We start from the raw sequence: 13451 nt of genomic DNA on the forward strand, positions 1-13451 counted from the left end.
CTACAGCAGAGGTAAACCCTCGCCAGGAGGCACACACCTGTATGTGGGGCCAGCTCACTAATGCTTCGGCGGTTGCCCAGCAGGTCCTGGGCTCTGAGAAACAGCATCTCACAGGGATGCTTAGCTCCTCCGCAGAAAAAGCAGGCATGTTTCTAGCTTTTCCTCTGCCCCATGGAGTGAGAAGCTAATTCCTTGCAAAGAAACCAAGAAGGGTAGGGAGTCCAAACCACTCTCAGGCTTACTTTATAACTGATTTCCACCTCAAACCCTTCCCAGACACCCAGGACCTCAGCTCCCTCTCTCCCCTTTGCCGCTTCCCCGACATTCCTTCTTTGCCCATATTTCTCCTCAAACTCAAGCCAGGGTTGCCGTCAACTCGATGAATTACCCAGCTGCTAAACCCCCCATCTCTCCTTGCTTTCTTGGTCAACATAATCGAAAGATGTACTTCTCCATAGGAAATTTCATATTTATCGACTGTGACTTGAGCCAGGGACAAATACATAGATATTTCAAGCTCAACTAAAGAAGGCACCTCTGGAGAGAGTGACCTAAATAATTTAAATATCCAATATTTGTCGTACTTGGTAGTTTTACGTGAGGAAATGCCCCACAAACATCCTACATTGTTCACAGCTTCGCCCACGCTGGAGGTTCCTTTGGGGGCTCCCACTCCCTTACGGAAGGAGCACCACAGTGTGAAACTAACCCCCACTCCACCCCCACCAGCCACGCAAGCTGGGATCAGTGTAACCTTTAAAGAGAATGAAAAGCCACTTTTCAAACTGATGGAAATCTGAATCCATTATAATTAAAGATTTCCCTCATCTCCCAACGCAATCGCCTTCTTCTGACACTCTGTCTAAATTCTGGCGGCACCTAAAAGACCCTCTGCCGAGGGAAACCCCAAAACCACAAGCAAAAAGGTCAGCGTGGAGGCTGGACAGTCCGGTCACCCCCAGGAGATGCTGCTGTGAAGTTGCCTCCTCTCTCACGCGTGGTCCACCTGGGGTGGAGGTATTCTGTGCAGCGAGGGGGGTGTAATCACACTTCCTGGGACCCCACGTTATCCAGAGTATTGTTGTAGGAATGTCGCGGTTCTTGGAAGGAAGGGGTGGTACAAAAATGAAAGGATGGCGGAACGAAAACTGACTTTGGTAGTTCTGTTTGCTTCAGAAAAAAAAGAGGAGGAAGAAGAGGAAGAAGTTAAACGGTTCCGCGAGAACCTAGAGTTGTCATTGTATTATTGTTTGAAGCCTTCCGAGGGACCACTCTGCACGCGCCCACACCGCGACGCCGGGACACCAGCCCGGAGCGCGGCGGCACGCGTAGCGCCCGCGGGGTGACCAGGGCAGGTACCCGGGCAGGTGGGACGACAACCGCGGAGGGCCCTGGGAGGGAAACCGCGGGTGGCCGGCGCAGGACCCCGGAGAGCCCAGGCTGGCCGCGCGGGGCAGCCTCCCACCGTTCAGGGAATCAGTTCTCCGCTTCCTCACTCTGCGCGCTCGGCACGCTGCCCAAGCTCGGGGACCCGCGGTTGCTGCGAGTCGCTTCCTGCAGCCCCCGCCGTCACCCATGCGCACGTCGCTCAGACAAGCCCGGGTTCCAGGGAGGCGAGCGCTAAGCCGCCCCGGGGCACGGAAATCGCGCCAGTCTGTTTCGCAGGGCGCAGCCTCTCCTAAAGCCGCGAACCAACTTTGCCTCCGCCGCTGCGCCGAGCCGACTGTCCCCACTCCCAGCGGGATGCGGGCTCCCCTCGCAGGGCGTGCGGGGCGCAGTCTGCCCGGGCCGCGCCGCCCGCACCCCTGGGGTGGCTTGAGTCCACCGCGCCGCGTGCGCGCCCTCGGGGCGCGCCCCACTGGGACTGCGGGGCGAGACGGCGCTGGCCGCCCACAGTTTCCAAACCTGCGCGGCACGTTCAATTTCGTCCCCTTGCCGGGATCGTTTTTGGTCCCCAGTATGGAAATAAACATTAAAGTCAAAGGGCTCGCAGGGAGGCTTTCCCGGATGGGACCCGGCATCCTTGCGACACTCCCGCACCTGTTCTAGGCTTGCTCCTCCCCAACCCACAGAAACGCAAAGATTTTCTCCCCGCGGGGAAGGTCTGAGAGAAAGAGTGAATGAGAAAGCTCCGCTCTCACCTAAAAGTGAGGGTTTGTAAAAGGGGGTGAGGGAAAAGTTAGAGTCGGGTTTATCCCCAGAAGGAAACCCACGAAGTGGGTGGTTTTCCCTTTCCAACCTCCCCGCTAAGTGCCCCCGGGGTCCCTGCCACTTCAAGAATGCCTAGAAGAAGAACTGCGACACCCAGACGGAAGGACAGACACAGACGGAGAAGCAGAGGACCTACTGGTTGTGGTAGCCGAGGGGGTCCGGGATGCAGAGTTCTGACACGTCCATCAGTCCCCTTTCAGCATTCCCAGTTGGTAGAGGAAGGCGGCGGGGAAATCACGCGGAAGAGCGAGTGAAGGGCACCGGCGAGGTGCGAGTCCGGGCAGGGGCACGGTGAGCGGGAGAAGGCAGAGGGGGAAGAAGCACCGTGGTGGGGCGAGAGGGAGGCAGAGAGCCTTGCGCGCCCAGCCCAGCGCTCCCACTGATGCACACACTCCGAGCGGGCAGAGGGGATGGGAAGCCGTGGAGGAGGCTCGGGCACCAGAGACTTGGAGCCCACTAACCCTACTGTAGCTTTAAGGCTGGGAGACTGATGTATGGTTTGGCTCCTATTGGCTATCTCTCAGGGGCTGGACTTAAAGTGACAGAATCGAGCTGGGGTGGGGGGAGGGGGTGAGCCAGAGAGACTTCAATGGAATCAGAAGCTCGCGCGAGGTCCCCACCTCCTGAGGAGTAGGAGGATTGTGCTGTAGAGCCGCAAGGCCTGTCCTCTCGCCATTAAAGAAAAAAAAAATTGCCCAACTGGCTGGTGGGTTTGGGGGGTTGAAAGATATGCCCCTTGTATATCTTCTCACCCCCCATCCTATCTTTTAACTGGCAGGTTTAGCAAACTCACCTCTCAGCCTTTTGGAAGGGGTCTGTTTTACAAATTAAAAATGAGTCACATTTCTCCTCCCTCATATCAAGGAGAAGAGGCCAGCGCCTTAGAAATTCATAGCCTCAAACCTGGTGTTTGGTGCACAGAAGTGCAAAGGGTCAGGCCAGCAGGTGAGGCCCAGCAAGAGAGAACAGGATAGAAACTGATTCCCTTCCCAGCTCTCATCACCTGGGCCAGTGGGTTCTGAAAGGCTCTCATATGGCGAGACGCAGGGCACGCTTCTATAAGACGCTCTCTAGATGGATAAAATGATGCCACTCTCAGAAGCGTACCCAGGACACAGACATGAGCAAATAAATTCCTGTCTGCTTAGAAAAACACAGTTGTGGTTAAAACAACCAACTTACCTGCCACATCCACTTCGAGGCACAAGTAGACACTTCAACATACACACCTGAATCCCCAGCTACAAACACTCCTGCAATCCCTGTCTGCTGCTCCCTCCATGAACCTGAATGTTATGGGATGCCACTGTACCAAAACCAGCTTTAAGTTGAGCCCCAATCCTTCTTCTGGGGCTTGTCATCTTTTGAGATGTGCCAGCCACAGGGATAATCAATTTGATGATTCAAATGAGTGTGGGGAGAGGATAGGTATAGAATTATTTAAAGAGGGGGAAAAGCCCTCAGGAGAGACCACCACCTTATTCTCCTATATTCTACAAAAGACAATGAGCGCTAGGGGGGAAATTTTCATTTTATCACCAAAATAATGTCTAAACGGAGTGTAACTGCAGGCAGTGTCCAAGCACTTCAGGAATAAAAGCGGGAGGGTTGTGAGCAACCCCAGGAGGGGCTGGCCACTCAGGAGGGGCTGGGGAATGGGCAGCAAGACAGCAGATGATACTTGACTTGGATAAATGGAAGCTTGTGCAGGCTGGGAAACAAAGCTGAGGTTTTTCCTATGTGCTGAAGTGGAGGAACGCATGGGATTCTCCAGGCTCGGGGCGCTGGCAGCTATCTCACAGAGAGATGGATGAAGATGTCGACTTTGTCAGCAGAACCCCTGGCAGCCCAGATTGTTTTAATCACATAGGTACTTGGTTACATTGGAGACGGAAAGAGAGGTGCAGAGACACAACCACCATCTCTTGCCAAGACCTCAGTGACTGGTTTCTCTGCATCCTTTCTGGCCCCTGGAAATCCACTCTCCAAGCCATAGCAGCCAGGGAGTGCATTGTAAAATGCACACCCCAAGTCTCCTTTGCAATTTGTTGCAATCAGGAAAAAGGCCCCAGTCCTTCCCTGTGGTCTACAAGGCAAGCCCCAGATGACAGGCTCCTGTGTGTCTCCCCACCTCTCCTCAGCCCACGCCGTGTCCCCCTCAGGCTCTGCCCCTGCCACCTAGAACGCCCCACCTTCCAGATCACGCCAGAACCTTCTGCTATTTGCCTTGCTTCAGGTAATTTATTAGTTTTCAATTATACATGTATTGGTGTGAATAATACCCCCTACCCCGACACACACACACTAGATTGTAAGCTCCATAAGGGCAGGGACCTTGTGTGTTTTTGCTCACTGGAGAATCCCCGGTGCTTACCGGTGCCTAGCACACAGCAGTTGCTTGATAAAGACTTTGTTGAATGAAATGTTAGACCACAGCAGTTTGGGGGGTGGGAGTGGGCAAAGCCTGCTGCGGGGACAGGCTGGCTACCCTGGAGGGGCTTAGTCCCTGACAGGTTGTATGAAATCTGTTGGCTCCTTGCTTTGGGTGGGTGCACCTTTTTTTAAACTGGAGATAGAGCACAGTCGATGGAGCATGAAAAGAAAGACACCTTCACAGCCCGGAGCTGTGGGTGCAAAGCCACTGGGGGCGAATGAGGGAAAACAGGCTCAAAACACACACACACTACTATATATTATATAAAGTAGATAATAAATAAGAATACATACAGCACAGGCAACTCTACTCAGTAATGACCTATACGGGAATAGAATCTTAAAAAGAGTGGATATATGTATATGTATAACGGATTCACTTTGCTGTACAGTGGAAACTAGCACAACACTGTAACTCAGCTATACTCTAATAAAAATTAATAAAAAAAAAAAGCTAGGCTAATGCCCACACAACTACTGTCTGCATCCAAGGCACAGGGATGCAGGAACTGAGGGCCTCACCCCTGGGCACAAGCTGATTGTCCTCCAGGGCGAGAATGAGGTCCCTAAGATCTGGTCCTCTTCTGACCGTCTTCCTCCGCGGTGCCTGCCCAGTCCCCTTGCACATGGCCCTGGGGCAGAGTTCTTCCTCCTTTTCCTCCCTGGCAAGTGTGAGCCTGTGGACTCCACTGCAGGGGAGAACAGGACCCACCAGCGGAGACACCCTGGGGACGTGATTCAGCCTGGCAGACCCAGGCTCCTCCTGTGGTTTTTCCAGGCAAACATGGCCAGGACACACACTATTCATGGTACCAGCTTTTCTCCCTCTCTGTCCTCAGCCAGCTCACGGGGGGATGGATTTCCTTCCCAGAGCTAGAGTGGGTTCCACGCCTGTAGCTGGAGAAGCGGTAGTGTGGGAGCGTGCGGAGGACTCCGGGATCTGGTCCTGACCACTCCACGTGGCCTTGCTGATGTCACCTCTTCTCCAGAAAACAAAGGTGGTGCTGGGGGTAGATTGGGGTGGGCAAGGCTGTTGTGCTCCCTCAAGCTTGAAATTCATTCAGCCAATCATCATCTCAATCTTCCACTGCTCCCCTGGAGCAGGTGCTATTTGTAATACACCCCAGCAAAAAGCTCTAAGCCACCCCTTCACTCTCCCATGTCCCAGTACTGGCACACCTAGGTGGGCAAGTCAGCCCAAAGGGAATGGAACAAAATGTATTAGACACAGTAATTGTGGAGGGTAGAAGGGGACAGCAGCTGACTTTCTCTTGTGACAAATTCCTTTAAATAGGTATTTATTACATTCACAGGACCTTACGGCTGGGGAGTGGGGGTGGGGAGTGTTCAGGGAATCATTTAGAACCATCAGCAGACTGTATAAATACGGAAATGCGTAAATGGCCCTGTGTGGTGAAGGGACCTCCCCAAGATCACACGGCGAACAACTGGCAAAGCATGGATTTCTACTTATTCAACTCCTAACTCTCTGTATACAAGTCTCTTCACTTTCCCTCCTCCCTCCTTGCCCAAGTTCAAGCTCTTTCCTAAGGAATATGAAGCCAAACCAGAACCATGCCCTTGGCAACAACACTCTACACACACATCACCTGGGAGATGGTGGGGACCCAGCCTTCTGTGTCCACACCCTTCCCCAAGTGGTCTCCTTGGGGTGGGGTCTGGGAGGCAGATAAGTAGGAAAACATACCCAGCCACAGCTCAGAGTATTCTGTCCCCCAAATCTATGTTCCTCTGGGTACAGAAAGCACCAAGTATCTCACGCATAGCCGAACCCAGGTCCACACTAGCCACCCACTATTTCCCGTGCCAGCCTGGCTAAGTCCTTAGAATGGGCTGTCCGAATGCCTGCACCTGGATCTCGAGGGCCACTCGAGCTGTCTGGCCATGATCTATGCGGCTGACCCCAGCGCAGCACCTCTTGCCACAAGTGTGGTGAAGATCGCCACCTTGCACTGGTCTTGGTGTGTATGTCCCTGTCTTGAGGCGCCCCCCACCCTGCCCCTGACCCTGCTCATTTCTGCACATGCAAGGCAGCAGCAAAAGCAGTGTCTCTCGGGTTCTTGAATCCCGTCCCTGGACGGGCTACTTCCAGCTCAACAATGGGGAGGCTTTTCTCATCTTTCAAGCCAGGCAACCTAGCAGGAGGACCTAAAAGACAAGAGCAACGAGAATTTCTGGCAATTCCACCACGTGCTCCCTAAGCATGGTGAATGCGGGACACTAATTGTTTGGTTACAGCGTCCCTGTCCCTCAACCTTATCCATGTTCCCCAAACCAAGTTTCCAGGTGAGAATGATGCCTTGAGAAACACAAGGTGTGTAGTTAATTCTTACCACCAGCCCAGGAAGGAGAGGATGGCTCCGTGAAACTGTCTGAATCACTGTCCAAGCCTGTTTCTGTTCCACCCCAGGGTAAGCGCTGGGGGAGGTGAGTCGGGGAAGCACAACCATTGACGGTCCATGAGGACTAAGGTGGGCCCAGCCTGGACAGTGAGCCTAACCTGGACATCTCTGGATACTGTGCTGATCAGGCCAGGGCTCCATGGACTCCTGGCCAGAGACAATGTCCCAACCACACACCTCTGTGGGCCCACTCTCTTCTCAGTGCTTGAATTTGGGGTGTGGAGTTATATCCCCGAGTGCTGGTCAGCAGACTGGCAGCCCACTGGCTGGCACGCATCCCAAGAACCATAATGAACTGATAACGCTAATACAATGCGAGTTTGTGCTCCCATAATAGTCTCCTGCTGACAGATAAATGCTGCGGAAACATGATGGCTTTTCCTGAAGCTGTAATGGGCCATTATTGGGGCAAGAAGGCTCGTGTCCTATTAGTACTGCCGCCATGACACCAAAGATAAAATGTGAAGGGGATGACGTCTTGAGTGGATAAATGCTTGGGTTCCCTCCCACCACCACTATCAGCCGTTTCATTATCTGAAATCCTTACCAGGGGTCTTGGAATAACTTCCAGATATTTCAAAGCTCCATTTTTTTTCCCTGAGCCTCAAGATCCCATTCTCACCAACACAGCTGAATGGCATATTGAAGTTCTCTGCTGGCCAAAAAGATTCCTCTGTGCAAGATGGGGACTGCAGTGAGCGGGCCAGCTGTGGGGTCAGGAGGGTGAGACATGTCTCTCCATAGGAACAAAGATCTTTTTCCTTCCTCGTCACCAGGAGAATAAGAACACATCATGACTCTAAGAGCTTTGTCACGTGCCAATTTGGGGGAAAGAAAGATGAGCCAGAGGAGGAGTACAAAGAGAGGAAGAGAGGCAGAGAAGAAGGAGGAGGATGTGGGGAGGGGGAGGGGGGAGGAGAATATGCCTTGATAGTACTTGCTACCTAGGAGGCATTAAACAACTAGCTATTGACTGAATGAATGATCTGTCTAATGAAATATTTTCCATTACAGTGGATTGTGGGTTGTTTTTTGTTTTGTTTTGTTTTGTTTTGTGGTACGCGGGCCTCTCACTGTTGTGGCCTCTCCCGTTGCGGAGCACAGGCTCCGGACAGCGGCCACGGCTCTCAGGCCCAGCCACTCCACGGCATGTAGGATCTTCCTGGACCGGGGCACGAACCCGTGTCCCCTGCATCAGCAGGTGGACTCTCAACCACTGCGCCACCAGGGAAGCCCTGGACTGTGGTTTTTTTCGTAACTAATGACAAAGAGATTTGACCTTCTTTTCATCGGTCACATATTAATTTATCATCTAATTTCTTGTGACTTTTGCATCAATTTAAGCATAAAACATAGTTGATTTCAAATACCAAGCAGGCAATTTGTTTCTAGGGCCTCATCATTGGTAGAAGGCAAACTTTTTCTTTGATGATAGTTTTAACTGCCAAAATCTCATGGTCAACACTAGCCACAGAAGGAGTGAAGAATTTGCTTTGCAAACTCACAGATTATGCCTCCTAGTTCATTTCTCTTCTCAGGGATAATTATCTTAAAGAAATCATGAAATACATGAAACTTTGGGCAAATTGATTCTGAACTACCACACACATGTAAAGTGTTGTTATTTACTGGGACCAAAGAAACATGTTGGCTGAGCCTGTGTCCCTAGCATTAAAGACATAAACGTCAACCTTGGGGACATTGAACTGTGTTTTCATTTCCTAATGGCTCAGTTAAGGTAAAACTTCTTACTTCATTATTTTTCAGAATAAAATGCATTTTATTTTTGTACTAGTAAAATGTTTTATGGAGAGGGAAAAATAGCAAATGGTTTTAGGTTTTAGGAAAAATCAAACATAAGTGTTTTATAAACTGTCAAGTGCTCTACTATGTAAAACATGATTAAGATGATAGCTTTCGGCTGTGTTTTTACTTGAGAAAAGTGCTGGCCAACTGTTAGCTTCCCAAATGTGTATTGTAATGAAACCAGTTCCATCGGTGAAGTCTCCACTGCTCTGAATGAGGTAATTATGAATGGGTCAGTACCAGTTCCAGATGAAGTCTCCAGCCTTGTAGCAGGGCCACCTCTAACAGCTTTATTCTTCATAAACAATTAGGAACAAGCTTCACTAGAACTCCTGACTTAGAAGGGTTTGCCTTTCCAAGAAGGACAAGGCAAGGCAGGAAGGGAAACTACAGGAGGACCAAAGAGAGTTTACAGAAATGGGTAAAGGGCAGTCAACGATACAAGATTTAATATGGATAAACATGGGTAATACACTTGTCAGCAATGACCCTAGAATGAGCCAGACTGTAGGAGAGCTGGTGGAAGAGCAGCGATGCAGAGAGACATCTGGGGTCAGGACAGATAGCACATTAAGCATGGGCCTCCAGCTCAATGGCATGATAAACACTGCTTTGGGGTAATTCTACAAAACCCAGCCGAGCAAAGAACAGCCATAATTCCTCTTTACTCTCCCTTACTAAAGGCACTCATGGAATTTTATGCTCAGCCCTGAGGGACTTGCTTCGAAAGCAGACTGGAAGGGTGATGAGGAAAGGATTGGAAGAGTGGTGGAGAACGTGTCAAGGCCTCCTGAAGGGTGTCTGAGCCCCACAAGGAGAGGGACAAATGTGGGACAAGGTGGGATGGGTTGCCCTGCACACTGAAGGACATTACCTGGGTCCAGAGCCCGAGCCACACGTGCACACTGTAGGTGTCATTGCAGGTTTCCTCGACTGTCTCCATTTTTCTCTCTCTTGCTCAGCACCCACTCAGGCTGAGTCTCACCTCCACGTCTGGTGCATGAGGTGTGGTTTACTGAGGGGCCAGACGATGCACCCCAGAAGTTCAGGAGGGTTGCTCCCTGAATTCTTCCCTTTTTTTCTGCCCTCTGTGCACTGTTTCATGGTGTGATTTCTCTTTATAAACCTTCCAGAAGAGACATGCACCCCAAGCAACCTGCTAGGTCTCTTTGAGGCCAGATGAGACGTGGTGGCCAGCACAGTACACATCGTGTCATATTGCTTGGCATCTGTCCTCCCCCCCCACCTCCCCTTTTCATCACCCTCCATTCCCTGGCCTTGTACCTCTCCAATGAAGTATCAGCATTTCAAAGCTGGCCTCAGGCTCTGTTTTCTAGGAGACCAAGGCTAGGATAAAGACTGAATCAGCAAATGGCTCAGGGCCACTGACTTTCTCTCAGTTCACACTATTTTATTTTTTTTAATTTTTATTTATTTATTTTTTGCTGTATGCGGGCCTCTCACTGTTGTGGCCTCTCCCGTTGCGGAGCACAGGCTCCGGACGCTCAGGCTCAGCGGCCATGGCTCACGGGCCCAGCCGGTCCACGGCACGTGGGATCTTCTCGGACCGGGGCACGAACCCGCATCCCCTGCATCGACAGGCGGACTCTCAACCACTGCACCACCAGGGAAGCCCCACACTATTTTATTGTTTACTATGCCTTCCTTGTTTGGGGAGGAGGAGCATAATGAGTGCAATGATTGATGGATTACGATGGGTGGTCGCTGCACTAGTAACAGCCTCCCTGGCTCACAAACGCCCATGTGGATCCTGCCCCATCCATCCCCCGACTCATCCACTCAGACACCCTGGTTCTGGTTCAGTTGCCAAGACGTTCAGGTCAGTGGTATCATCCGAAGCCAAGCATCAGAACCCCTGGCCCCATGTCTCTTCTCCACTCCCCTCTTTTCCTTCTCCCCCATACCACGGGAGGCCCAGTACACACTGTGCTCTCCCTTCTCCCTGGTTTTCTCCATACTGAGCTGTGCCACTTCCTTAGGTGACCGTCTTTCCCCACTTGCACACCCACTCAACGATAACTCTATGCTGGTTTTGGCTTCAAGCACCAGGAGAGTCCAGTGGCTTCAGGGATAGGAGTCTATGATCTCACACGGCAAATACTCCAGGGGCAGGTGGTTTCATCTATTTGGTGGGCCGTCCTTAGCATACTGGCTGTCGCCTTCGCCTTGTTCCCCCAGGGATGAAGCCTGCGTCTTGTGGCCTAAGCACCACTTCCTCACACAGTGTGTCCAAAGCCAGGAAGGGGATGTATGCATATGTGTGTTTATGTTGGGAGAAATGTCACCCCTTATGTCTCTAGTTTGTTTTTCAGTGTTTGTTTGTTTTGATTTGATTTGATTCCGGAGGACAATCTTTCCCAGGACTTCCCCATTCCCACTCCAGCAGACTTATCCTCACATTTTCTTGTCCAGAATCCAGAAACATACTGACCCCAAACCAATCACTGTCAGAGGAGAAATGGATTGCCATGATTGGTTTAAAATATGTTTACTCCCTGAAGCTGGGGGAGAGGCTCACTTTTGCTGAGGACATTAACGTTCAGTGACAAACAAGATGGACTTCTGTTAGAGGAGGAAGTAGGAATGGCTGTTGGGTGAGCACTAAACAGTGCCTGCCACACCTGGGCCTTACCGTTGGCAGGGCTGTGGCGATAGGTCACCAACGGGATGTGAGCAAGAAGAGGTTCATCGTTTGTAGGGATGTAAAAACAATAATAAAGCTGACTCTAGGGCTTCCCTGGTGGTGCAGTGGTTGAGAGTCCGCCTGCCGATGCAGGGGACACGGGTTCGTGCCCCGGTCTGGGAAGATCCCACATGCCGCGGAGCGGCTGGGCCCGTGAGCCATGGCCGCTGAGCCTGCGCGTCCGGAGCCTGTGCTCCGCAACGGGAGAGGCCACAACAGTGAGGGGCCCGCGTGCCGCAAAAAAAAAAACACACACACACAAAAACTGACTCTAAGTCAGGCTACTTTTTTTCTCGTCTTGCTCTAGAAAGTCGAAACAATGTCAGTGATAAAATACCCCTCCCCAAGAAAACATCTTGCTGGTCTAAGTTCTAAACAACTGCTGCAGTTGCTGTTGAGTTTTAATAACAGACATAAGCTTCAAATTAGCATGTTCTTAGTACCTGTTCTTTAATAAAAATTGCATTCCACCTGGAGGTTATGAAGTCAGCCAAACACACACAAACAGCTCCCCTTAGCTCCCTGGGTGTTTCAAGAGTCCATACTTTACCTGCCATCTAGCCGCCATCAGACTGCAGCCACTCCCTACGGGGAGCCCTGAGGAAACTCAGGATGTGAAAACACAGGATACTGGCCCCAGATAGCTGAGGTGCATATCAAAGGAATGATTTCAGTTCGCCCAGACTCCTGCATCTTCCCATGCATAGAAAAGCGCTAAATTTCTTAACTTGGGATATCTGGTTTTCTTTAATTAACAATAATCTTTTGAAGGTCAGACTACCTGCCCTTTTGTTGCAAAACTTCTATATAACCTGACGGCCCCCCTGGCCTCCTCGGAGCAGTTCTCTCAGCTGCCTCCCAGGCTTGAAGTCCTAAAAATTCCTGCTGAATAAAACATAACTCTCTCTCTCAAAATGTCCATTCTTAAAATGCCGAATTGTTCAAGCTCACTTATGGCCTGTTTGTGTCTTGGTCACTGTGGTGCTTACTAAACATATACCTGTGTTCAAACGGTAGGTTCAAAGTAAACAATGATAGCACGGTGTCCTTGAGACAGAGAAAGAACTCAGCTTACTTCAATCTTGTTATTCTATGTGAAATTTTTATTTGCATTTAAAATTTAAAACAGTGAAAGAGCAGAACTGTGAGATGGGATATTTGTAAGCTCAAATATTAGTTCCTACATGACAAATCCTACTGAATTTGAATAATATCTTTAACATTGAAATTTGTTCATGGTTTCAAAGTGTTTATTTTTAAATTAATCCACAATCAGGAAAATAATGATTATTATTCATCACTACATGATTATTACTCAGTATAAATTCGTTGTAGCGGAGGGTGGATCCAGGCATCAAATATTCAGGGTCTGTCCACCATCCCTCCTCTTGCCCAGCTGTTCTGTCTCTTCCTACCCCAAGCTGGACTGCCAGCCCTGAGAAACAGAGAAAGACAACTGACCACATTTCCCTAGGATATTGTTAAGGGAATTCATCTCTAAACAGGTCAGCAGTAACCATTCCTGAGCCCAGAAACTGTCCAGACAGCCCCTCAGCATCTTCATCTTGTCTCCATCTACTCCATCTTCCTCCAGTTGAATAATTCTGCCTGTTATCTAATACCAGCAATAGAGACAGAAACTCTATTTCTTATTCATGATATGATCGATTCCCTGTTTTGGTGCGTCACTAACATTGTAGCATTTTCATTTTCTCCTCCTTTTTTCATTGTTCATTGAAGAATGCCAATTCTAGTATGACTCTTCAGACTCAATGATGGGGGTGGAGAGGGGAGATAGGGAAGTACCATTTACTGAGCACCCACTCTGTGCTGGGCACTCAGCACTGTTCTGCCAGTTAGCCCTAACTCAAGGT

The 13451-nt window shown here is 50.3% G+C and overlaps 1 protein-coding gene across 1 annotated transcript in view; it reads right to left on the reverse strand.

Annotated features, from left to right (window-relative positions):
* ESRRB (estrogen related receptor beta) overlaps positions 1-2397 on the reverse strand; it is a 108651-nt gene extending 106254 nt beyond the window's left edge. The window contains exon 1 of the mRNA XM_060097990.1: positions 2348-2397. Coding sequence (XP_059953973.1) covers positions 2348-2397 — 50 coding nt within the window. The remainder of the gene's footprint in view (positions 1-2347) is intronic.
* Positions 2398-13451: the final 11054 nt, after the last annotated feature.

This window comes from Mesoplodon densirostris, chromosome 4, assembly GCF_025265405.1.
Source record: "Mesoplodon densirostris isolate mMesDen1 chromosome 4, mMesDen1 primary haplotype, whole genome shotgun sequence".
Classification (NCBI taxonomy): Eukaryota; Metazoa; Chordata; class Mammalia; order Artiodactyla; family Ziphiidae; genus Mesoplodon; species Mesoplodon densirostris.